Below are 27926 nucleotides of genomic sequence, written 5' to 3'. Positions count from 1 at the left end.
CTACAGTGAAAAGAAAATAAAGTGACCATGAGTGAGATGGGTTTTCTTATTGAACAGCATATAAAACAGACGGTATAAGTATTGACTTGTTTAATTAGTTGTAGAAGCAATGTGTGACATTCTGCTGTGACACTGTAGTATAAGTATACTTTTATAACATTCTGCAGTAGTAGTTCAAATTATGAATGAGTCATGTTTTAAAATGTAATGTTTTAATGGGGTGTTGTGGACAGTTCATACGTAGTAATTGTGTGTAGGTACATAGAGAACAGGGCAAGGTAACATGAATGTAGAAACGTGGCGTTTGCTGATAAGAATGTTTTCTACAGTGTGAAGAAATGTAGTCAGTAGAAACGCCAAAGTGGTCAACTGGTGTAACTTTTTCAGAAAATCAATAAAGTTATTGTAATTAAATGCATATGGCTGGCCGTAAGTGACAATGCTAATTATTAGTTAGCAATTTAAGTGTAAGAAAATGCTAGTTTAAGATACAAAAAGATGTGCCACTGCATATTCGATTGCAAGGTGGGATTCGATTGTACGACCTTGCACATCCCAGTCAATGACATTGGCAGTGCATCATCAAGTAGCTGTCCAACAGCATGAATTTTTTTGGTCAAATGTGTCCGTGTTTTAAAGAAGAAGACAGGCCAGTTAGCACAGCTGAGCTCCGGTTGTATCCATACAGCATGGCGATATTGTAGCTGGTTAACTGAACATGTAGATGGTATGTCATAATGCAGTCTATACGTTCGGTGAACGCTGGGTACATGTGATGCAAAAGCAATAGTTGAGAAGTAATTATTATTAGTGAGCAAATAAGCATGTATGATAAATTTTCTTCAGGTGGGATTTAATCCTGTGACTCAACGATACATAGACCATGACATTACCACAGAGCCACAAACTTACTTGCTGTTGAGTCTAGAAATTTTCTTGGACAAGAAGGTATAAGTCCATTTTGCATGTGTATGTGAAAATTTGGTTGGCTGGTGTAGGTGAAGGATTGGTTGGTGTAGGTAAATGTCTAATGGGGAGACATTCTTTGTGGGCTAGGAGCATTTCTGGCAGGAAAAAGAAGAAGGAGAAAATGCAAAATCCCCTTAGTTTGCGGCTTTATTGTGTGGACATGTGAAGTTGTTTATGAATTTTGTTTGCTGAAATGGAGTCAGAACCAGTCGTGTGTTGCTGTTGCTGTTTCTGATGTTTTCTTCAGAAAAGAAACAAAAAACATAATTAGAAAATGAACAAGAGTTAACCAGAATTAACCAGAGACAAACTTGGTTGTTTTGATCAATTCAATGAAATGTGGACAATATTTATATCAGTGCTACTATGAGGGACTTGTTATTTGTTCACTGTGCAAGGTAGGGTTATGAATGCATAGCTACTGGCTAATGTTAATGCAATGGAACTAAATGCTGAGAAAAATTAGAAACTGCCTCAGTGGCTCAGAATGATCCGAAATTCTCAGTACTGATCAATTGACTCCGCTGACATAGCTGTCTCAGTGAAGTGGATTTCTTATGGTAGACCAATTTAATGGATAGCATGTTATCATCAAACTCAATATGAATTGTCTGTGAAACAGGAAACAAAGAAGGTTGATTCCTACGCGCATTTTCTAGCTGATTGACTATGCACATATAGCATGAATAAGCAAATCGCCTCATTGCTAGCTTTTAAAGTTTTCCTGGTGGTACAGTCTTGCTTCATGCAATCCATAGCAGTCATGTCATATTATATAGATGCATTAAAGGATTCAACATTAACGGTAGCCCTGAGCTACCAATCTATTGGAAATTAGCAGTTTTGGCTACATTTATTTGCGAACTGGTCGCCTACTGGGTCGGGCCTATGTTATTAGTTTCAAATACTTTTTGTTAGGCCTACAAGGAGGTGAAGCGGAGGTTTGGAAAAGAATAATTCTGGTAAACTCCTCCCTATTAAATAGAGTGGCAAAAAATATAAGCAAACTACATAGCAATTAAGTCTGTATTCAAAGTACTGTATGTGTTTCAGGGTTTAAATATATTGCTATATGCAGACTACGAGAGAATTTTTATTATTAAAACGCCTGTGGCAAGTGAGTGCCACCCCTTCTGTTTAAACACACACTCACGGGAGACAGTCGTTTCCGTAATTAGCACTGCCGTGCTCTTTTATTTACACTTTCGTCTTTTACAGACAATATTCACACAAAACACGACGGTTCCGCAGCCGTCTTGTCATCAGCCCTCCTCGCTCCAGCTTCCGGTCTTCCTTTTAAAAACCCCAGGCTCACTGTTGAAAGCAATCAGAGGCAATCAGCGCAATTAAACAATTAACAATTATCGGCGCTGATTACCTCCAGCTGACAGTTGTGACGAAGGATCCGAGAGCCGCTCCTCTCACACTCTCTCTGCAGCCGACGCTCAAACCACGCCCACCCCACCACAACGCCCCATTTTGTGTTTTGTATTTTTAGATCAGCGGGACAGTCTAAAACACTGTCTCCCATAATGCTTCCACGAAAACTTTGCCATAACAATGTTATAATCATGCTTATATGTATTTTGGATATAACTGGATTGAAAATGTCACTGTAAACTGTAAGGTAAAATTTCCATTTTCCCAATCAACTCTGTTGTCCCTTCGCAATGGGACATATTCTTCCATGGCGTGCACACTGGTGGAGTTGTAAAATTTCACTGCTGTACATGAGTGGAGCTGGGTGGAGCTATAAAATGACCCAGGATGGGGGCAGTAGCTGAAAGCTGCATGGGACTGTCTTTTGCGGCCCCATTTATTGAGGGGAAGCAATCTTCAAATGGCTTATCCTCCTGGAAGAGCTGGAGGATATTACCTTCTTGGAGCTGTGGCCATATCAGTTGGAGGGTCAAGAAGAACTTCAATTGGGGGCCTTAAACTGCTGCTCTGTAATCCATGGACAATGGCCCAGGCTCTCCTGGGTCAGAAAAAAACTACTACCATGGACTGAAAGAATGCATCATATGTATTTGCATGCGGATAACTAAGGATGATATGATAAATGTGGGGGACTGTGAATAATATCATACATAGACAAGCACACTGAACGGCTATGAGAGGGTATGTGGGGTTATGATTACAAGTATGTAAAGCATAGTATATTTATACATAGGTATGCGTACATAAGTGTCTGGGTCACAGATGGGTTACCACCATGGACTCCCATAGAGAAGTATTTGAAGAATCGATAGGTAAAATCATAGGATCACGTGCCATCGTACAAAGTATCTATCGAGCCGTCTTACTGACTAGCTCCAGCCAGCTATCTAGGCAGTATAACAGTTGTATTATACCTTGTTAATTTTCCAAAACAATGCAATAAAAATTTGGTGGCACTCGAATGTAACATTATAGCTGGCAGGCTAGCCACAACTTCTGACCGATTTAAATTCTACAGTCAAATATTCATGCTCCACTTTGTGTTATGGTGGCTAGCTACTACTAGCTACTGCTTTTTATAGGAAGTGAAATAGAAATGCGGTCAGTAACTCGGTAATTCCATGGTACTATAACAGGTGCTCCCTTCTGTTCCTGTCACAGGTTGGACTACTTTTGACCACCAGAGGGTGCCAAAGACTCTTTGTTGTTCTTGTCACTGGTTAGCCTCCCTTGTTATGTTGACCCAGCCCTCTTGTTAACTAGCTCACCTGTACCTCACTGTCTCTGTCATGTGCCTTGTTTGCTTGTTTTCTCAGTGTATTTTAACCTGGTCCTCTGTCTATGTCTTTGCTAAGTCTTTGTGATTCCTCTGTGTTTCCCAAGCTCTAAGCCTATTTTTGACCTCTCTGGATTGTTTTACTCTGCTTGTTAACAGTAATCTCTTTTGGATTTCCCTTGCTTATCTGTTTGCCAGTTTCACAGACTGTGTTTCTATATCTGACTCTGGCTCTGTTTTTGGATTCTGATTTTGGGTTATGGATTGGACTTGTTCTGCCTACTTTAAGAATTTTTCCCTGTTTAGGATTTTTGTCTTGTTTTTTGTCTACTTCTTCTGAGCTTTTGGATTCTTGTGTTTTTTACTTTTTGCATAAAACCTATTGAACTTTTATTTGTGTTGCTCTGCACTTGAGTCACCTCTAATCTCTGGTAGCTTAGTGGAAAAGTGTTCTGGAGATCTGGGTTCAGACCCCGAGTCTGACAGTTCCTAGTTATTCTTAGCCAACGTTACCCTGATCACAAGCAAAATGCATTGTTGTGAAAAGTGATTGCAGACAGGAACAGCTAATATAATTCACTTGATTTATCTGCTTGCTTTGTATTGAATGCCTGCGTGGTGCATGAGAGAAAGCAACAGATTTAATCAATATTAAGTTTTATTTTTTATTCAAATGGAACATCTAATGTGCTTTATATTTTTGGCTATGTATATAAAAGTGTGTAGTAATAAAATAAGAGCTTGTCACCACCTGAAATATTAGAGTTTTCATTGTTTACAGGAGAAAGTACAATATGCGCAAAGACAACCTTTTGATACGATTTAGCTGTTCTGTAATGTTGTTGGTCCTACTATCCTGAACTCTGGTATTGACATAGCTAATATAAGCAGTACAAGGTGGAAATTATTCAAGATGTCATTGCATAGTGCTGATAAATACCCCTTCACTCAAAAAACCATCCCAGTCAATTGTGCTTTATGTTTGTGTGCTTTTTTTATATCATGAAATACATGCTAAGTGATTGTAAATCCTCTGAAAAGAAATTCTTATCCTTCGAAAAGCAGTGAGTAGTAGCCTACAATTAAAAGGGAACCACAAAGTGTTCAATAACAGCAGTATTATACAAACTCCAGCAGCCACTGTCCTGATGGTCATGGTCGGTCTATAACAGAACAAATTTTTGTGCTTACGGAACACACTGAACTATAAGGTAGCCAAGAAATAATGAATACATGGGTAAAGCGCAAAAATTACGTAAACTCTTCAGAAATTAAATTATGTACTATTTCACATTCATACAGTCATCATCTTTGTAAGTGACATGTTTATGTTCATCATCACCACGTCACCTTAATCAGCACCATAGCATCATCTGAAAAATAATTTAATTGTGGGCTACTTTTTCTGCTTATCCTGACCGCCTGGCACAACATAATGTGCAACTGCGCTTTGCTTGCCTTAGGAACCCTATCGCTCATCTCTGGATTGTTGTGGACTGTAGCCACTAGAGGCGGATCTCTCAGAAATACTCAACCTATCACTAAGCCTCCTGTGTTTTGTGTACTCGCTAGAGCCCGTCCTCCCAACTTGATGGGTGAAAGTGAGTTTCAATTTCAAGCCTTATTTCATGTAGCACAGGTAGTGTCATTGAAATAAATAAAATTGACGGTTTTAATTTCAAGCCTTATTTCATGTCGCACGTATCGTCATTGAAATAAATAAATAAATACGTTTCGTGCCACATTTAATTATTTATGCTCATATTTCATGATGTATTTATTTATTTCATGATGTATTTATTTATTCAATTTTGTCCGAAATATTCCTCCATACAAAAGTACTGTCCAAAATAATTTCATTTGGCCAGGGTGAATTCGTTGTTTTGAATGGACTTCAATGGAGAAATTTGCTTTTTGGCACCAAAGGCTTATTAAACTGCAATACCTCGAGTAACCACTGGAATTTATGAGCATCACGATGAATAGCAATCCCTGGTCCCCTGTGCACCCATACCATAGACTGTAGAAAAACAGAGACCTGTCGTCCCCACAGTCTTTTGCGTTCCCAGTATCCACTGCACGAGAAGCCGATCCGGAAGTGATAGATCGGTTTCTCATTTCGCCCATGGAAAATAGCAGCGCCCTATCGTCAATGTATAAACTATCAGTGCCCCACAGTCGTCGGTAAAGCTACAAACACGTAGCCTATATGCTTCTGTTCACGGAAGCGAAGGAGTAAACATACGAATTAAAATGTTAAAGAGTTCTGGAATGGCGAAACGCACAAGCCCGAGGAAAATTCTAATAATTGAAGATGGTATGTTATCCCCTTCATACCGAAATGCATTGAAGTGAGAAGTGATGCTCATGTTTTTAGAATTGTGGACGTTTGTATTGCTCTATTTAGACTTAGACTCTATTTAGAAGTTTTACCTCTCCACCCTTGGCCTACGCTACTTTCCTGTGTTTTTATTATGAACCATAGCTAGCGGAAAGATTGCTTGCTTTTTATAAACATATGTCACTTGTAGAAAAGTATGAAACGAAAGGTTTCCATTGCGAAATTCCAGGTTCAGATGAGAAAGGACCGACAATGTGCATTCTCTTCTGACGTAATATGGCCCTTAATCTATTATATCTGATTAAAAACACGTTTTCAACGTATAAAAATGCCAAGTTACTCACACATACAAAGCACTGTCTAAGTCATTTATTTAAACCGCCAAAATCTAGCCCCGCCATTAAAAGTATTGATATCAGAATTACGGCAAGTTACTCTACGACAAACAATACCCCACTTTTTTACCTCACACAAATTAAAGAAGCGGTATTCCATAGCAGTGCTACCCAAGTTTCCTAAATTGTTTCAAGTCGTTTGGCCCTGTGTTTTTTAAACTTACCATCTCACAATGTTGTCATTCAAACGTTGTGTCACATGAAATTGTCTAATAACAAAAATTTCCTCATGCAAGACATTTCAATGAATGTATAAAACTGCCGGTGAATACCTGCAGAAAGCATATTCCTCCAGAAAACATTTATACTTGATTGTCAAGTTAATTTTACTAAATGTACAAGTTATTGCATATTTGCTACGTAAAGTAGCTAAATACTGAATGTAAAATAAATATTGTACATACACACACATACATACTGTAGAACACATCTTTATCCCCATGGGGACATTTACATGGCAGCATGCAACAGAATACAAACAGACATTTATACCAACCAACAATCATTCACACAACAGAAAGGCAGGGTGGATAAATACATACATACAGATACAAATTTTACATATTGAGGCCTATTCAATCAATCTTGTCTCTTACAATCCTATTGACACATGTTTCGCCCACTAATGTACTGTATGCTTGTATACACAGGGCCAAGTGACCTGAAACTATTTAAGAAACATTGAGTAGCATTGCTTTGCAATACAGCTTCTTTAATTTCGGTGAGGTAAGATAGGTAAGCCTATATTGTCTGTAGTACAGTAACTTGGTGTCATTTTGATCTAATACTTTTAATGGCAGGCCAAGATTTTGCCAGTTTGAATGAATGAGTTATAGACAGTTTGTATGTTTTGATTGACGCATGCCTTCTTGGCCAGGTTAGTGTTGTAAATGAGAATTTGTTCTCAGTCACTTTTACCTGGTTAAATAAAGGTTAAATAAAATAAAATAAAAACAATATGCAGGGTTTCCCCCAGAAAAGTTGTTAGGCCCGGTGGCAAGTATCTTTTGACAGGGCCAAGTGTCTTTTTTGATGGGGGCCAGCGACAGACTGATGGCAGCATTAAGGTAGGGCCCATTAGTTTCTGTGATAACAGAATCACAGACGGAATCGCAGAATTGAGAATTTAAAAAAGCTATAACACAGATTCCATACGGCCCTACATTAAGTCAGTGCTAAAAGCTGACTGGACATTTGAAAATATGACTACGTAATGTGAATGTTGTTATAAATAAGTCATTTATTCAACACACATTTAAAAACAACAACAACTATTTACAGCATAGCAGAGTCTTACAAACAAACTGACAACAATGTACAGTCTTGGAATGCTGTGGTTTCAACAGCAACAAAAGAAATTCAATTAAATTTAAATAAATAATATCAAAGTTTTTGCGCTCTACAAAAAACTTGTATTTCAAGTCCTGATTGGCTACTGAATCTTACATCAAGCCTTGGAATGCTGGGCACATTTAAACATTTAAAAAACTGTCTAAGGTTTTACAGTAGGCTACCTTTCCTCCTTGATATTATCCCTAAATGGCACAAAGTAAGTATCTGTGTTACTGACTGTTTGGCTAGCTAGCTAAGTTAGCTACATGACCACGTTGTCATAAAATTTTTCCCAACCGTGAAAACTGCCTGACTTTACATTTTGGACAGATGTGGCTCCTGAGTAAATATTTTGTTGTTTCCGTCGCAGCACTTTAGACACAAGCAATATAGAAAAAATTCTGAAATTTCACGAAGAGGGCCTGACCCTTAACCGTAACGTTTTTTTCTCAAAGATGGTATTTCTAGATATAATTCTAGCCTAATTTTGACCATAAGAAGAAATTTTAAGATTTCTCCGATATTACTGTCGAAAGTGCGGCAATGGAAACAATGATGGATTTTCTCTTTCGCCACATCTGTCCAAAATGTAAACCAGTCAGGCAGTTTTCACGGTCAGGAAAAAAATTATGGCAACGTTGTCATGCACATCAATGTCATCAAGCTAACGTTATTAATAAACAAGTGAAGTTATTTCGATGGCGATTAATAAGTCATGTAATGTTACAATATATCGAACGTTACATTCATGCTACTATTTTATGTTACCCACACACTGCATAAGTGAATAAGTGAAAAAGAATGTACTTACCAACGAGATGAAGTGATAACGCAGTTTGTAACGAGGTTAGTTAGCCTACTAAATAAGAAATGGTGGCTTGCTAGTTAACGTTAGCTTGTGATAGTTGGAAGCGTCTAGTGTTGAACGTCACTCTACGCACAATGAGTGTGAAGAACACTGATTTCAGACCTGATTTTCTACAGTGCGTTCACGTTTTAACCAACAGATGTCGCTGGTGAGCTTTTCAACCGAGCCGCTCCACTGTAACTGTTATTTTTTTTTAAATCTTAAAAATACATTTTTTAAAAAATTCCCCGATGGCTGGCAGGGGGTCAACTTAGGCCCGGCGATACTTGCCCGGTCTTGCAATACACTGGCGGAAACCCTGGTATGTGTGCGTAACTTGGCATTTTTGTACGTTGAAAACGTGTTTTTTATGAGATTTAGTTTACTGTTACATGTATAGCAAATCCAGAACTTTCCACTTGGGACATGATACCACTGACAGTCAGAACTACAACTCTTGTTACATCTGTGCAAATATGTATCAGTGATACACAAATCTGCCATACGGAATATGCCATCATATTTCTCATACAAATCCCACCTACACATTATTTCTTGTTCTCTAAAAAGCAATCAGTGGCGTACACAGCAAATGTATTCAGGTCCATCTTTGCACTTCTCCTGAAATCCTTGCACTGCAAACTCAAGGTTTTGTTTTGCGATTTACTGTATTGTTCTGATTATTAGCTTTAAACTTTTCAGCAAAATCTGTTTTCCTTGTACTTCCTCTTGCTCTTTGGTTTGACTTTATATTGATGTTCCACATCTGTCCTATACTGCTGGCAACTAGTTTAACATTTTCCTTATGATACATCTGTGTTTTATATTTTACTGCACTAGCCCACTTCAAGGATGCTGACGCTGCATGTCACTATGATTTTGAATTGACCCTGGCTTCTTTCATTTTTTGTTGATGCTGCATATTTCCATGGTGTATTGTACTGCTGGATTTTTTGGCCTTAATGTTGTAGTTCATATTGTTTGGGAAATGGTGTTTCATATGCAGTAGATTTTGCTGTCTGTAAATGCTGTTACAATATTTTCCCCTTGCCAGTTCTTTTTTCTTCTGTCTGTGTCACTAACTACTACAGTAATAATCTGTCTCTTTCACATTTGATCAAGCATGCACTCAATTGATTGGTCTAGCCTTGTTTGAATACTGTTACTAATATAGAATGATCTGCCTATGCTTACTTTAAGACAGCTGTCAACATTTGGCATTTTAACACAAGTCACAAGCTCATAATGATTATTGCTGAAGTGTTTTAAATGTAGGCCTATACCTTCTTTACATACAAGTGACACCCTTACTACAAGAATATTTCAATCACCTTTCCTATGTGTAGATATCTGAACCCAATAAGTGGCATTGCTTGAATTTCTACTTCTGTTGCCCATGTCCACGCATGGTTAATTTGTGTAACGGAGACATAATCAGACCCTGTTTCTCATAACTGATCTAATCTGAGGAATCGTCCACCAAATGCTTGACCACCGTAAGCTTCATCTTCCTGTGATACTTTTCTATGCCACAAACGCCTAGAGCAATAGCCCATAAGAAACAACTGCCATCAGCAACAGTATTCCCAAGGAGCCAGATACCACAGGCATCAAGTTATCATTACTTACTTTTGTAAAATTTTAAAAGCATACCCAAGGCCTTTCTACTCTCCTTTAACCAGATTAAAATTGAATAAATTATTTATCAATTCTCTCATGAATACTACATCACTATTATTTTGAATTACGTTAACATTGTTAACGTTAAACAAAATCAATGTTAATGAATGTGGCATTGCACACATTCAGATTAGCTTTGCTGTGTATCAACCCCTGTTGTTCATTTTGTTGTTTTACAACATATCTGGAGCACAATTTGTGGGGGCGACAAAGCTCAGTAGGTGAGAGCGGCTGTCTGGCAGTCGGAGGGTTGCCGGTCTGATCCCCCGCTTTGGACGTGTCAAAATGTCCCTGAGCAAGACACCTAACCCCTAATTGCTCCCAATGAGTTGATTGGTACCTTGCATGGCAGTCCTTCACTGTGATTGTGTGTGTGAATGGGTGAATGAGAGGGAACAATTGTAAAGCGATTTGGATAAAAAAGCGCTATATGAATGCAGTCCATTTACCATTTACCATTTGTGTTTACAACATATTCTTCATCAACCCTGCATACAACAATGTGAGATCCTTTTCTGTACCATTATGCAACTCTCCTACAACCCTCAAGCTATGCATGCCGCCTTTTTCTCTACCAGTAGTGTTATTACCAGCAGTTACATTATCATTCTTTTGTACCACTTCTGAACCCCCTTCTGTTAAACTACTACTATCCATGTGTACAAGAGTTACCTTACCTTGAGTACTTACCGCAAATGTACAGTCCCCTCCAAAAGTATTGGAACAGCAAGGTCAATTCCTTTGTTTTTGCTATACACTGAAGACAATTGAGTTTGAGGTCAAAAGATGTACATGAGATGACAGATCCAAATTTCAGCTTTTATTTCCTGGTATTTTTATCTAGATGTGTTAAACAACTTAGAACATAGCACCTTTGGTATCAGACCACCCAATTTTTAGGGGAGCAAAAGTATTGGAACAAGTGACTGACACGTGTATCTTGTTGCCCACATGTGTCCTGTTAGATTGATTGGTTAAACAATAAATAGTTCTGAATGTCTACTCTTGGTTTTAGCCTTGGGTTTTGCCTGTGAAAACTGCATTTGTGTTATAAAAGATAAACTAACATGAAGACCATGTTAGTTTCTCTTTGGGAGAAAAGCAAGCTTAGAAAAGAGGGGAAATCGATCAGAGCCATTGCACAAGCATTGGGGATAGCTTGTACAATAACTTGGAATGTCCTTAAAAAGAAAGAAACCACTGGCATATGAGCAACAGATATTGAAAAGGTCGACCTGTTGTTTGTTTCAGGGGGTTTTTCCCTTTTTCGCTCCTAAATCCTCTTCAGGCCACCAACCAAAAGAAACACGCTGGCACTGCAGCATGCAGCTACAATTCCAAATAAAAAATATTTGTACTGAAATTTTCTTGTAGAAACTAAAGTTATTCTAACTGGGACATTTTGCTTTACTGCCCTTGAGACTTCCACTGCTGCAGCCAATCCACATTCAGCATTCAAATTCAGCCAATCAGTAATTACAGTTTAGTTTCCAAAGCCAGCCTACACACTTCATTTTGCTCATTCTGATCTGGCAATAATTTCATTAACACTGTTAGGGCCAGTGGCTGGATTTAAAGGAGGTGTGAAAGCCAAATGCGAGCTAGGCCTAATCAACCAATTAATGCCCGGCCTCACTAATGCTTTTCTGGCTGAATGGAAGCATGTCCCTCCACGAACTATAAAGTAATGTCCATTATTTTGGATGAGATGTTGGATGTCAGGTGTCCGTATACTTTTGGCCACGTCATGTATATCTGTCTATATTTGGTACCTTTTTCACTCAAGATCAGCTACCCTTATGCAGGGCAAATGATTGCTATGCAGCTTTTCATTACTTTTTAAAACATATTATGAGTGAACGGTCAGATTTGTGTATCAATACTTATAACAAGGATGACAGTTTCCATGTTTGGCTGGCCAGTCTCTTGGGATGTAGGAAAGCAATCGTGCCCATAGGGTTTTTTCTCATCATGCTTGGCATCAGTTGCAGGTTGTCTTTCATAACCGGTGACAGACTTTCTGCCAATGGCATGTGTGCTAAAGGGTTAATTGTGCTACCAGTAAACTTTAAAAGCTAGCTATGAAGCAGTGTGCTTAGGATAACCACCTATGTTCTCTTAGCCAACTAGCTGGGAAATCGGCATAGGAAGCTTCATATAATTACAAACAATCTTAATTTGATGATAAAATGCAATCCATTCAATGCCAGAAAAAGAATCTACTTCACTGAAGCTGCTGCAGCAGTGATCAGTTCTAACTAGGGGTGCAAATTTCATGCAATTATTTACATCGATCGTTTGACACCCATTAATCGATTAATAATGATAGTGGTCGGCACGACGCCGTGCCGAGATTGCTGAACTCAGACATTCAGTACTACTGCAACCAAAATATAAGTTAAAAACAGAAACCCTTTGTTTTAGTTTCATTAATAGACAACAACTATGCCGAATACGGATTTTCGCACCGCCGCCATTGCCACTCTGGTCGTTAATTTAACAAGCACCCCCTCCCTGCAGTCTCATCTGCAACTACACCCCCCACCCATGACATAATGGACAATATCGATCTGGGCATTCGTAAAAATATTCTTTCACCACTCAAAAATCGTATTCCGACAAAGCCAACAATAGCCCAAGGTATGCCGGTACAGCTGTGAAAAACACTGCTCACTGAACACTGAAATAAACTGAAATAAAAAGGTGAATTTTTCAAATATTATACCATGTCATATTACTGTCAGTATCTGTGACTAAATATGGAATAAATATACAACCTTATCATTGGTTTTACGCATAGATATGTCCCTTTCCAGATGGAGTGGTCATGTATTGTCTTGGACAATCCGTTTGTGAAATATACATTTGTGATGCCTGGGTACCTTCCAAAATAGCTGTGCGTAATAGCACACGTTGCTTTCGGTGTTGTCGTCCTTTGTAGGGTGGACACGGTGGCATAGTGGTTAGCACTGTCGCCTCACAGCAAGAAGGTCCTGCGTTTGAATCTCGGCTTGGGGCCTTTCTGTGCAGAGTTTGCATGTTCTCCCCGTGTTCGCGTGGGAGGATTTCTGGACCCCTAGATATTTTAAGCCACTGTACTGACAGAAAGCTTGTAATCCCCACTTGAAAATGATGCAACAGTGAGTTTCTTCAGTCAAACAGTTGATTTGTAGTGAAATACGTGAATATGTTGTGATTTACAGCAATGCATAATTTAAACATTTTGGATAGATTTGGAGCCACTGGGTACACTGCTTACTTTTTTCTTCATACATCTTTAGTAGTTCTGCATATCCACCCTTAAGCCGCATTTCCACCGCAGGAACTTAACCCCGGAACTAGGAACCTTTCGTTTCCACCGCAGAAACTAGGGTCTAAATTTAGTTCCGGGGGCTTTATTTCACCCCTCAAAAAGTTCCTGCTCGAGGGGTAGTACTTTCCGAAAGTACAGGAACCTTTTGGGTGGAACTTGCAGCACTGAACATTTCTGATTGGTCGAGTACTCGCAGCATTGTTTATTTTCACCCGCCATGTTTAAAAATATACAGGCGCAAACCAATTTATTTTCATAATAACTTCAAATCAAACTTGAATGTTATGCGTCGCAGTAGCCTAGTTTTGGTTATAGCCTGCCAACGTCTTGGAATTATAACGTGTGCTCTTCTGTTCTTTTCTTGCTTTAGTATTTGTTTTATAAAATGCTAAGCATTCGTGCTGGGACACCATATTACGTACCAAAGCATTCAAACTGATTAATTTGGTTGCTGAATATTTTCTTCCGGATTTTCTTTGTTAGCCCGTTGTAATTGACTCAAAACGTTTGATACAGTTATGTGAGGTATGCGGTAGTTCTGCGTAATTCACATTCGTGATACAGTAAAAGCAAACTGGAAATCACCTTCCGCACTTTTTGTCAGGGTAAAATAACAGGTTAATTCTAGTAATCGTCCCTTTAGCTTTTTCAGACTGCCGTAATTTTACCATTCTTCAATTCCACAAAATACCAGGAAGACTATGGAATAATTTATAGTGCATGGTTCGCATCTGGAGGGCACACTTCGCTGCTCGGCTAGCAGTAACTTTGAAGGAAAGCAAACGGTGGCTAATTAAAATTTTCACGCAAGTCCGAGTTTTCGTTCTATTCTTGTCATTTTGCGATTAGCCAATGTAGAATTGATGATGAGAAAGTAATCAAACAGCAAATTGTTTACAACGTGTGCTTGTTTTCTGCTGTTGTTGCCAGTTATATTGGAAATGTGAATGCATTCTGTCGCTTCGGATGTCAAGACATGAAAGCGAATGTTCGCCTAAAAACATAATGAATGTGTTTGAGAGGATATATAAAACAGTTACAATCTGACTATTGGCCTGTATCCTATTTGTTGCATAACAACGGTCCAAGTTCAACTACCAACGACAGTTTTGCTTGACAATGGTAAAATATGCCCAAACGGCTGCAGAAGAATATTTTAATTCCAGGTGATTAAATCGATAAAAATCAATAAATACAAAAGTAACCATATATAGTCATTGTTGGTAACCCGTTGTATATAAGTGGAATAAACCCCTCCGGGCTGTCCCGGTTATTAGAAAATAATGTAGGCTACTTCAGTGGTAGTATGGGGTTACAGAAGAAATATGACAGATGGACCGACGACAACGTCGCTTTTCCTACGTCAGTGGGCTAATTTGCCTAATCTTCGCGGGACTTTAGACTGTGGTGGAAACGCAGACAACCATGGGCTGAAGGAACCTTTTAGTTCCTTGAAAAGTAGTTCCTGGGACTAAAAGTTCTGGGTACTTTTGGTGGAAATGCGGCTTTTGATTCGACAGATTACATTTGCAATCTCTCAGTATTTCATTGCAAAAAAAGAGCACATTGTTTTTTTAATTTTTGCCTTGACAATTACATTTGTGGCATTTTAGTTAATATTTATAATTTAGGAAGAAACAATTTAAGTTAGTATTATAAATGGTACAAATGTCTTAATTTAAGCCATTCTCTGTGATGCTCACATCTGGAGTTATAAAGCTTTAAATAGGGTACCCTCTAAATGGGCAAAGATTGGCCTGATTTGGCATGTGGCAAGGGGTTAAGACATGTCCCGACAATCATTAGAACAGGGTTTTTCATTCTGCGTTAAAGACTTAACGGCAAAAAACAAAATTATACAAACATGGAGAAGGACCACTGACATTTTTATTACAGACTGACTGAACTGCCTTCCCGATGGAAACAAAAGGTATTGTTTATTAACCTGTTGATTAGGCTAATGCTTAACTTTGTAATAAACAAATGAACTGCTTTTTTTTTTTTTTTTAATCTTTCTGACAACACTTTCTGACACGTAGGCACTAACGCCATTTATTATAAAGCGAAAACATTGATCTCTTCAGTAGTGTGATTTGTATTCTATATTGCAAGTGATGGGAAATTTTACAATGGTTTGTTTTGCTAGACACCAAAATATATTTGTCTACTGCTCCTTGATCTTCCAGAGGGTGGTCAATGTGTAGAATAGCCTGCCAGGTCATGCGGCAGAAACTCATGTTAAGTTATGGTCTTCTCCTGTTAACATTACAGCCCAGTGTGTACTGAACACCGCTTCAGGAAATCTAAAGCTTCTTAACAATTTCTAGCTGGGAATATCCTTGCTGCAATATGTTTAATTGGCCCCACACATCCAAGCCTAAAACCTTCTTTTTTACCATATTGCTTTAGGGCTTATTTTACTTGCACTCCTGGCCGATGGTATTACATTACATTACATTACAGGCATTTGGCAGACGCTCTTATCCAGAGCGACGTACAACCTGTGGTTAAAAAAAACTTATGGTAGATAAGATTTCACTCAATTTAACTACCCCTCCACCTTTTTCCCATCACCCAATTGCAAAATGAATGGATAGACTTATAGACCAATAAATGTTTATTAGTAATTAAAGCCAAATGTGGCTATTTTGAGGAATGTCGTGTCTAAGATTATTTTGAAAGAAAACTGGGAAAAAAATGTAATGGTTATTCAATAAATGCGCATATATGAACTGAATTCTTCTTTAAAAAAACAAAAAAAAACACTGATGGCGTAATACTTTTGGCCTGTACTGCGTTTTCTCTTCTCCATCCATATTGATTATCTGTCTTGGCTCATCTTTACAATGGTCAATGTGAAATTCCACATGATGTGAAACAGTCAGCACTTATGTGGCTAAAAATCAATTATGTCCACTCTTTTAATATTATGGAAGCAAATTGGGAAGGTTGTTTTGCAATAATATGTTACGTGTCAATACGGAAATTGTGAAATTTGAGGTTGATCTGTAGGTTTGAACTGAGGTTGATCTTAGCAATGCTGAAACGATACTTGTAAAATGGAACTGTGCCTAAACGGTGCCTGAACCAATAAAACATATAGAGCAAACAATGACATTAAAGAACATCTTTTTGTCTCAAAGGAAAAGTAATTGAACAATTTAACCATTTTATTTAATTGTTTAAATTATGCTTCATAATTTATACTGTTTCACTTTTTGGCTAAGTTTAACATTTGCTAGCTTGCTAATGGTATTAGGCTAGTTGTCAATGACTAAGTTGACAGAGCAAGTGTTGTGTTGGGTAGTATGAATGAATGAATGAATGAATGAATCATTCCATTTATATAGCACTTTTCCAATGCTCAAAGTGCTTTACTGTGATGAGAGGGAACTCACCTCACCCACCATCAATATGTACCACCCACCTTGGTGATGCACGGCAGCCATTTTGCACTAGAATACTCACAGTAAAGGTTTGGTACTGGTTCCCATATGCCTGGTATGCCGGAGGTACCAGGTGTATGGAAACTAGTGCCATAGTCGTACAGGGTTTCAGAACCTAACCCTAGTGATCTGCAATTTGGTATTGTGGACCAGCAGTGGTTTGTGATCAGATCAGTTCTCTCAAGAGTGTCTACAGAACTCCTGATCCAAGCTCTCGTTATCTCCAGATTTGACTACTGCAACTCCCTCCTTGCCAGTCTGTCAGGTTCTTTTGTGAAACCCCTCTACTCATCCATAATTGTACAACCCGGCTGGTTTTCAACCTGCCCAAGTTTTCTAGTTCATCTAGTTCAAAACTCCAGAGAAGGCAAGGTGCAGATTATAGCAAAACATGGGATCCAGGTGTGTTCCTCAAATGCATTTTTGTTGTCGTATTAGTCGTATTCATGATTTGAATATAAAGCTAAGCATACGAAGCACTTGGATTGTGTTTGCCAGGATTCAGTTTTAGAATGCATTGTGACCTCTATGTACATATATGCTGCTCAGTTGTCAGTTGTGTTTGTGACAATTCTGGTCTCGGCTTTCTTCCTGGCATGCCCAAAGATCAAATGAAAACCCCAAGTCATCAAATAACACACAATCATAACAAAACACTACATCAATGGTCCTGCTTATCTCTGTAAGCATACCACACCAAGTTAACCTTTGTAGCTATGACACCAACTGGGTAAATGGTAAATGGACTGCATTTATATAGCGCTTTTATCCAAAGCGCTTTACAATTGATGCCTCTCATTCACCCATTCACTCACACACACTCGCACACCAACGGTGAAAGGCTGCCATGCAAGGTACCAATCAGCTCGTTGGGAGCAATTAGGGGTTAGGTGTCTTGCTCAGGGACACTTCGACACGCCCAGGGCAGGGGATCGAACCGGCAACCCTCCGACTGCCAGACAAACGCTCTTACCTTCTGAGCTATGTCGCCCCCAACTTGTTCCCCAAGACATCAGTTTTCCAACAATACCAAACATGATTACTCTGTGTTGTGGAGAACCTAAGGTTTACATAATGTTGATCCATTAGGATGTTTTGCAACTGTGCGCAATCTCTTCATTGCACCCTGCTGACTCCCTGCCCTACACCACCATATAGGCTATATAAGAGGGCAAAGGAGAGAGGACTTTTCATTTATGTGACATCTGACAGTTTTTTGTACAGTTACTCTGTAACACAATGGAAATATGCATTTTCTGTGTTATCATGAGGCTCATGGATCAAGCTGGGGTAGTTTATATTATTATCAGCATGTACTGCACTGGAATGTAGTACTGATATGACCTGGTAATCACTGGTGTGCTTTATTCAGATGAACATCAAGAAGATCAAGATGAGCTAAATCCTTTTTCCTTCAAGGAGTTTATCCGAAGCAAGAACCTGTCTTCCATCTGTGGTGGAGATGCAGAACAGAAGAGCCACCTGCCACTGGAGGTGCAGAATATTACATCACTTATTTTGCACAGATACAGTAGGGTCTCTGCATGAAAACTAAACCAGGTTTAAAATTTCCCTGATACTTCCTTGTGTATTAAAATGAATTAAACTGAAGTTTTGACATGGTGTCATGCATAGTTACAGGGAGAATAGGTGAAATAGGTATAAACATGTTCCAAAACGGCTGCCAATGTGGGGGGTAAACCATTTTATCTGATTGTATAAAAGGATATGAATGAAAAAAATCTTTGAGTTAATTCATTTTAACAATACAGAATGCAATGGACAGAAAATGAGTTTAATTTTATCCCACATGTGAATGTAGAATGTATGAAAATTAGATAAACAAAATTCTCTAAGAATGAAAAAACATATGTGGACATAATCGTACACTCATGACATATTTACAAGTAAAGCATATTGATATAATGTTGGTATGTGCACCAGATCATCATCCTAATGGACTTTCTTTGTGATTAAAATCGATTTATTATCAGTACTGATTATGAACCATACCTTGATGCAGTTCATTTTTTGGACACATTGAAGGGGGGTTTATAAGCTATAGGAAATATGATCTTGCACATCCACAAAGCAATTATGTATTAAAAAGCTTTGTGTTTTCTTACAACAGGGCAGTAGTTTGCAACTGTGTTTTTTTCTGTTTTAGCAAACTATTTTGGTTAAAGTCTGTGTAAGATTCAAATAGACGTTACAGCCGTATAAAAGTTTAAAACTTATTTTATCATTTTAACATGAAGGTGTTATGTAAGGGTGATATCCATTTCCACAAATTAGTTGTGCACATACAGTACTGTGAAAACTCATTTGCACCCTTCCTGATTTTCCTGATTTTTTTTGTTGCATAATTGCCAATAATACTACCCGAGTCAACACAAAACACATTTTTTATTTTAATTTAATGTATTTTGTATGGGGGTTCTTATTATTCAGGCAACAAACCAGACAATCCACTTCTCAACTTCAAAGCAGCCTATGTACAGCCTGATGGCACTCCAGTCAACCAAGATGAAAGAACAGACTAACTGACAAACTGTCTGTCAATAATGCTTGTAATAGATATACTGGAGATGGGCATGCAGACATGTATGTTCCAAGATTTGTGTGTCAACGCATGTGTCTAAATATGTGTAAATATTGGGATTATATGTTGAAGATGGGTATGTGGAAATGTATGTTCTAAGGTTGATGTATGAAAGTATGCATGTGCCCAAATATATGGATTATGATAGGAGGCTATGAAATGCAGGGTTTACGATGCAGCCCCCCACCCCCCAATTCCTGTGGGAAGAGGGTCTGTTGGTGGTGGCAGTAGGGGGCCAGGACACTGCCCTGGTCATATCTTATTTGGACATACAATCTCAGGATTGCATTTAAGAGAAGTCCAAAGCAACACTCCTGGTACCATAGTCCTCTCTTACAAGCGTTTTGGGCATAAATCATAAATCTATTTGTGTTCATATTCTTTGTCTTAGTTTGTATGTCTTTTCTTCTATTATATAATATTTGTCTTTATTCATCTTGCTTTGTGGATAAAATGTTTTCCTTTCAGTTGGAACAGCCCATTCTTGATTGTCACCAACTGTCATATTGTGTGCTTATGAACTGGTTTTCCTTTCCTAAAGTATGTGGTTCGCATATAGGTTGTCTGGAGTGTGTATCTCTGTGAGAACCAATCAGTATATTGGTCTCGTATATTTTTTAGGGCAAACACCGTAATCGGGTCACTCACTGGCCATATTGATATTTATGCTGTGATGTTAGTTTCAGTGTCCAGATGAATCTTAGTGTGATTAATAACAGTTTCTGCCTTGCTACTTTTCCCATGAATCCAATTTTACCCAGTCTTTTTCTTACTGTGGAGTTATGAACACTGAATTAGGCTAGAGGCCTGCAAGTCTTTTGATGTTCTTCTGGGATTTTTTGTGACTTCTGGGATGAGTTGTCACTCCACCCTTGGAGAAATTTTGGGAGGATGGCCAGTCCTGCAAAGATTCACGACTGTTCCAAGTGTCCAAGATCTTTTGTCAATCTCATCTCTTCTGGAAATTGCTTTGATCGTGGCATAGAGTGCTTGTAGAAACTTTGTGACTACTTCACTGTGATGGTATGGTTCAGTATGAGTTAGTATATGTTCTGTATTCTTCAACAGGGCTGGCTGCAATCAAGAATGGCTGTTCAGCAGAATCTAATTATCAATTAAATTGTGTTAATTGGTTGATTTAGTGACTGGGGACAATTCATTTACTTTTTAGATCATCACCTTTGAGAAATATATATAAATGTAATATGTGACGGGTGCTGGAGGAAAGGTCCGCAAGTCGCAAATCTTGAAATCGTGCTAGGAGGCAAAAAAGGTTTTTTTAATTTTTTTTTACTGTTTTCCTTTTTTTCATATTACGAAAGTTAAAGTGTTGAAGTCACTCAATAGAATAAACAACATTTTTAGGATAACTAAATACTCATAATTTGTCAGAAAAGTCGGCTTTGGTTTTAGTGATTCTTATAGCGGGGTTTTGGAGGCGTGATGGGGGTGCAGTTTATTTACTTTTTTTCTGTCACATTCACACAGTGGCCACAGTGGCTTTACCAAAACTAAGTGACAATAGCCAACGAAACCAAACATGCTAATTAAACTAAGGTAGCCAAGTCCGGTGACGTGCACTGGTGCATTCATCCTCGGTGATACAGCCAAAAATTCCCATAAATGCTCAGCATAGTGTCAGTTTTCCCCTTTTAAAATGTCTCCTTCCCCTTGAACAGTTCTTAATCATTGTTACGATCAGCCCCTGGCCAGTCACAACATAAACGAGATCACGCGAAATAGTCGCGATTCAAAAATATCTTTAATTAAAGAACACTACAAAAGAACAAAAATGCGCAGTGTAGCCCGACTACAGGTTGTCCTCTGAATGGAGAGAGAGCGAGCATCAGCCAGAGGGCCCCTTAAGTAGGACCCCTTCCAGGTGACATCAATTTCCTATTAGGAAGACAAATGTTGCAACACCACAAGCAGCCACTAGGGCACAAGGTCAGGGAACCATAACAATCATTAAGGTACTTTCCTGAATATAAGCTGTCGTTTCTATGTCCATTTGCCTAGCTACTTCCAGCCATGTGCTCTCCCCTCTTCTGCTCCCCGTGTTCTGCCTTTCCAAGTCCTGCTTCAATTAGGTGGCTTAAGCACCTACACCTGTAGTGGTGAGGCATTCTGTGAGATGTAGTGTGTGCCCCGGCAGCCATTTTGAGCTGTGGCAGCTGATCCTGTAGGGGAATGTAGCACCCCTCTACTACCTGTTCCCTGGTGATGCCACACATCCCTCTCCCCAGGCCTGACATCCTCGGCAGGGTGAATGAGACCCAGAAGGCATCCCAGCGGGACAGGGCATCTGCATTTCCATGGCGCCGTCCCGGCCTGTGAACGACAGAGAAGTTAAAAGGCTGGAGGCTTAAGAACCACCTAGTTACCCTGCTGTTGGTCTCTTTGTTTTTAGTCATCTATTGCAACAGAGAATGATCCGTCACTAGAATGAACCTCCTTAACCTATTTGGGTGTTTCCATCGCCAATTTTATGGCTAGACACACTTTCTCTACCGTGGTATAGTTCATCTCTCTTGGCAGCAACTTTCGACTCAAATAAAGAACTTGGTGTTCCTCACTGTGGACTTGGGCTAGCACAGCGCCCAGACGTACCTCAGAGGCATCTGCCTGGACTACAAACTCCTTACTGAAGTTGAGGGCAGTAAGGACCAGTTTTGAACACAAGGCCCTTTTCAGGTGGCCAAATGCTTCTTCTGCCGCCGGGGTCCATTTCACCATCCGGGAGTGTTTCTTTGTTGTCAGTTCTGTGAGAGGGGCAGCTACCATAGCAAAGTCAGGGATCAATCATCTATAATAATTTTCAAGGCCCAAAAATGATCTCACCTGCTTCTTTGTCAATGGGTTTGGCCAGTCCTGGATAGCACAGTTTTGCCTCCTGGGGTTTGATGAGGCCCCGCCCGATGGTGTACCCAAAGTAGTACGTCTCACTGAAGACCAGTTTACATTTTGTGGGATTCGCCGTCAAGCCTGCTTGTCGGAGGGACTCCAGAACCTTCTGCACACGAGGTAAGTGGCTTTCCCAGTCTGGGCTCTGAATCACAACATTGTCTAAATAGGCAGATGCATATTCTTGATGGGGTTTACCTGATCCATTAAGCACTGGAAGGTGGCAGGAGCTCCAAACAGCCCAAAGGGCATCACCTGGTATTGCCAGAGGCCTCCAGGAGTGGCAAAGGCAGTCTTCTCCTTTGATTCGGCAGACAAGGGAATCTGCCAATACCCCTTTGTGAGATCAAGGGTGGTTATGATTCGTACCTTGCCAAGGCTTTCAATTAGATTATCGAACCAAGGCATAGGATATGCATCAAATTCAGACTTCATTTACTTTTCTAAAATCATTACAGAAGCGTACTGTGTTGTCCAGATTGGCTGCAAGGACAATGGGGCTGGACCAGGCACTCTTGGACTTTTCAATTATATTTAGCTCCAACATCTTCCTTACCTCCTCATCAGTCAGTTTTTTTGCGGGCCTCTGGTACCCGATATGGCTTTTAGTTCACCGTTTTTCCTGGCTGGGTGCGTATTAAATGTTCTAAAGGTGGGTGCAGGCCGGGAGGGATGAAAAGACATTCTGATTACCGTCCACTAGATCCTTTGCTTGCTGCAATTGGTGAGGGGCGAGGTCTGGGCCAAACTGCACTTCGTCCCGGGCAGGTTCTTTTGGCTCTCTGGGGGGAAGACGATTGAACAACGCCTATCGATCATGCTCTTTCCTCTTCCCCGTTTGCCGTACTTTGTAATTGACTTCACCAATCTTTTCAATCACTTCAAATGGTCCCTGCCAGGTGGTCAAGAACGTGCATTCCACTGTGGGGACCAGAACTAGGACTCTGTCTCCCGGTTTGAATTCTCTGGTTTGGGCAGCTCTGTTATAAGCTGTACTCTGATCTCTCTGCACTTTCTTCATGTGCTCCTTCACAATGGGAATCACAGCGGCCACCCTCGCATCTCGAATCGCCCCCACATGTTTAATCATGGTACGATGAGGACAGGGTTGTTCCTCCTAAGTCTCCTTGGCTATGTCTAGAAGACCCCTGGGTTTGTGGGAATACAACAAGTCAAAGGGTGAGTAACCCGTGGAAGACTGAGGGACTTCTCTTACCGCAAACAGAAGCTGGTCCCAGTTTCTTCCTTCTTTGTCGATAGCCTTCCTCAGCATGGCTTTGAGAGTCTTGTTAAATCTCTCCGCTAACCCATCCGTCTGGGGGTGGTACACCGAGGTTCTCACCTGTTTCACTTGCAAAAGAGCACACAACTCCCTGACCCTGGACATAAAGGGGCTCCCTTAGTCGGTAAGAATCTCTTTTGGAATCCCTACCCGACTGCTGAAGAGAAACAGTTCTTTTGCTATTTGTTTAACATTTGCCTTTCTTAAGGGGACGGCTTCTGGATACCGGGTGGCGTAGTCTACTAGCACCAAGATGTACTGGTGTCTGCTTGCATCCACTCTTTGGGAGTGGACCCACAACATCCATTCCCATCCTTTCAAATGGGCTTTCTATGATAGGCAAAGGGACCAGGGGGTTCTCGTAAGTCAGTTTTGGGGCGGTGACCTAGCAATCTGGGCAACTGCAGCAGTAGTTCTCTACCTCCTTGTGTACTCCTAGCCAAAATAACCTCTGCAATAATCTTTCCTTTGTTTTCTCTACCCCCAAGTGGGCTCCCAGCAAGTGAGTGTGTGCTAGCTGCAGAAATGTGGAGCGATGAGATTGGGGTATAAGAAGTTGCTCGATGACTTTGTAATTAATTTTTACTACCTGATACAAGAGGCCATCTTTCACTGCAAAGTGAGGATATGAAGGTGTTAACCTGGTTTCCACTAAAGATCCCTCTAGGACCTAGACATTTCTTAATGCATTACCAAGGGTGGGGTCCTGTAACTGAGCTGTTCTGTACTGACCTTTAAGGGGTGGCATTTCTCCAGGGCCAACAGCTTCATCTTCACTTGGTCCCGGTTGTTGTTCTGAGTCGCACGATTCTCCTGGGGCCGATTCAGCGCCTCTAAAGTCCCCTGCAAAGGCTTAGGCTAAAACGGGTGGGGAAGAGCATGGTTCGGCAAGATTAATTCAGGTTTTACTCATGGTACAATTTCGGTACTTACGTTTCTGGGATTCCCAACTTTTGGGCTTTCCTCCACAGCATTGGAAAGGCTGGCCAGTCACGCCCAATCAGGACTGGAACTGGAAGTGTCTTGATTACTCCCACCTCAACATTAAAGGAGCCCTTAGTAGTGATTAGCTTCACCACAGTTGTGGGGTACTCGCGGGTGTCTCCATGAACAAAATAACTGAAACTGAATCGCCTTGAGCAGGGGAAGATGCCTCCAGCACGGACTCCTGGACCAGGGTCCTGGCACTTCCGGAATCGAGTAAGGCTTCTACATCCCGCTGATTCACAGTTACTCAGCACGTTGGTCTACGGTCTCTACTTTCCCCCAGTAGGCCAGCAAAGTTAACATGTGGGCTGCTGGCGGTTCTGCTGTGGGCATTGGCTCATCAGGCTTTTCATACTGCCATGAGATATGGCCCCACGCACCACAGCGACAGCACTGGCAAGACTCTGGGTTCAGGAATCCTCGTTGCTGCACAGGGTGATTAAAAACCCAATTTGGTGGGCTGGAGTGAGGGCAGGCTGGTTTGGGACCTTTTTGACGGGGCACACTTAGTTGGAAGCGGTAGGCTCTTTACGGGCTGGGCAGAGCATCTCTGAGGTACCCTGGTACTGCTCTACTGCTTCTACTAAGTCCATGGCTGTTGTTAACTTCTGGTGACTGATTATCTTCTTGGCCTCGTAAGGCAGAGCTCTTAGATAACGGTCCATCACCAGGGTTTCTATGATGGCTGCTGCTTTTCTTGTCTGGTTCTAGCCACTGTTTAGTTATTCGAATCAATTCATGCATTTGGGAAAGGGGAGTTAGACCCATTTTGGAAAGTCCAGTTATGGAAACGTTGAGCCAAGCTAAATTTAGTAAGGCCATGGCGGCTCAACTGATTAACATTTTTAATTATTGTGCTTGATTAGAAATGACAAATTACTAAATATGATAGAGACAGTTTCCTCAATTAGTTTAGATGAGAAAAACATTCTATTTGCATCGGGGGAAAAAAATTTGCATGCACATTTCAATCGACATTAGCGTATTAGAAACTGGATAAACATATACACACTCCGACAGTGTTCATGGCAAAGATCTGTAATACGCAGATTTTGTCATTTGAACGAGTACCTGTAGGTTAGATGACATTTTTGAGTTCTAATTTATTTTGAATTTATTTGATCTTCATAGCATGGCGTGATGAAGGAAACTGTTTATCTACAGTTTAATTATTCAGACCGTGGGCACCCTTAATCAAGGAAAATGATTGAAAGTCAAGACTAATAATCAGGAGAAGTTTTCTGCCTCCTCAGCTCAGCAGCCACCACTGTGCCTTAAGTTAAACTAGTCAGTACTAGTCAGTTAAATAATGTGTGATTGAACACACCTTGCCACACCATATTGCCATTATAAAAAATGCAATGTACGTAAATTTTTTTAAGTGCCCTGAACTGATGTCCCCCTTACATGACTTTTGTAGCAGTAAGATAACATTAATTCTAGGGTGAGTTTTTCCCTATATCTTCATGCTAAAATTGGCTGTAAATCCACATTTTAAAGCTGATATTTAAAAAATGTTCTTTGGGGGGCATCTTTGTCACCTTTTTCACCCCTGATGAGTTTGTAACCCTGTACATTTCTGTAAGCAGCTCAAGCAGAAACCAACACAGTTTGGTTTTGTCACATGAAAATATTTTGCCTGAAGCTGGAGATTGCAACTGGCTGGATTAAATAGTAATTTATCTGCAAATAGCACCTCTGTTGCTAGAAGCAGAAGTAAACTTCCATGTTTTAGAGGTATTCAGTAGCTTCAGCAGATTGCGTCCTAATATATTCATGTATGGTATTTTTATAAAGAAGCAAAAACCATGAATCATTTAATCATAACACCGTTAGCCCTGCTTCCAACAACATAAGGCAACTTTAATGTGTAAATGTGTTAAACGAGGGTCTTAACGTTAAGAGCTCTTAAAAAACACCAGATTTAGAACATAAACACATTTTACTCAGTCCTCCCTGTCCCAAAATGCGATATGGGTGTTTGATAACTTTTTTCATATAAATAAACAAAATAAAACATTTTTAATGCATTTTGTGTTTACTTAGTTTCCCTTTGTCTGATATTACATTTTGTCTAAATATCAGAAGTTTGCGGTCTGACAAATATGCAATAATAGAGGAAATCAGGAAAGGGTCAAATACTTTTTCACGGCACTTTATCTCCATGAAATGATGAAAGAATGAGACTGAAAAAAATGCCTATGTGATTTTCTTCCATTGAAGATCACCAGTATACATTTATAACCATTATTTTGCGGTTGACTTGTTTCTAAGGTGTGAATAACTTGTTTTGGTTGCCTTTGTAATCTTACAAAATTAATTAACAAATCCGAAAAACTAAAATGAGCAGGCCCAGTTGACTTCAAGAGGAAAAGATTAAAGTGACTTATTGGGACACGGCTGGCAGGACCTTCAGTCAAAAAAGACTGCTCAACTGGCTGGTTATTCAGTTGGAACAGTGACTAAAGTGACAACTGCATTTAGATGTATGGGAAAGACATCAGTAAATAGAGTTGGAAATTGTGGTAAAATAGTTGTTGAAGTAACACTTGAAATTGTGTAGGAAAACTACTGTACAAATGCACTTTTCTCACATTCACTACTAGTAGTTATAATTATGAATGAGTCATGTTTTTAAATGTAATGTTTTAATGCGGTGTTGCAGACAGTACATACTTAGTAATTGTTTGTATTTGGGTAGAAACGTGGCGTTTGCTGATGAGAACGTTTTCTAGCCTAGTGAAGAAATATAGTTAGTAGAAACGGCACAGTGGTCAGCTGGTGTAACTTGTTAAGAAAACCAATACTTTTGCCGTCATAAAATACATATAACTTGCTGTGAGTGACTTTTAGTAAACATGTGCATTGAAGATTCTGATAAGTGCAAAAACAATAGTTCAAAAGCAATAGACAATTATCAGTTAGCAAATATAAGTGTAAAAAAATGTTAGTGTAAGATATGAAAATATCTGCCTGACAGCAAGTTGAGATTTGATCGTACAACCTTACGCTTTCCAGTTAAAAACATTGGCAGTGCGCCACTGTCAAGTAACTGTCCAAGAATGTGAATTGTATTGGTGAAATGTGTCTGTGGTTTTAAAGAAGACAGGCC

At 39.8% G+C, this 27926-nt stretch overlaps 1 protein-coding gene across 6 annotated transcripts in view; it reads left to right on the top strand.

Annotated features, from left to right (window-relative positions):
• Positions 1 to 5748: 5748 nt before the first annotated feature.
• The window catches only part of entr1 (endosome associated trafficking regulator 1), a 63140-nt gene continuing 40962 nt past the window's right edge, over positions 5749 to 27926 (top strand). The window contains exons 1-2 of one of the 6 annotated variants that reach the window (XM_064302821.1): positions 5749 to 6002; positions 18459 to 18533. In XM_064302821.1, the coding sequence (XP_064158891.1) occupies positions 6000 to 6002; positions 18459 to 18533 (78 nt within the window). In that variant the 5' untranslated portion in view covers positions 5749 to 5999. Of the gene's footprint in view, positions 6003 to 18411; positions 18534 to 27926 lie in introns of all 6 variants that reach the window. The other 5 variants (XM_064302820.1, XM_064302818.1, XM_064302817.1 and 2 more) reach the window with 5 other exon arrangements.

Source organism: Anguilla rostrata, chromosome 12 (genome assembly GCF_018555375.3).
Source record: "Anguilla rostrata isolate EN2019 chromosome 12, ASM1855537v3, whole genome shotgun sequence".
Lineage (NCBI taxonomy): Eukaryota > Metazoa > Chordata > Actinopteri > Anguilliformes > Anguillidae > Anguilla > Anguilla rostrata.
The sequence above is the reverse complement of the archived record's forward strand: the minus strand, read 5'-3'. Positions and strand labels throughout refer to the sequence as shown.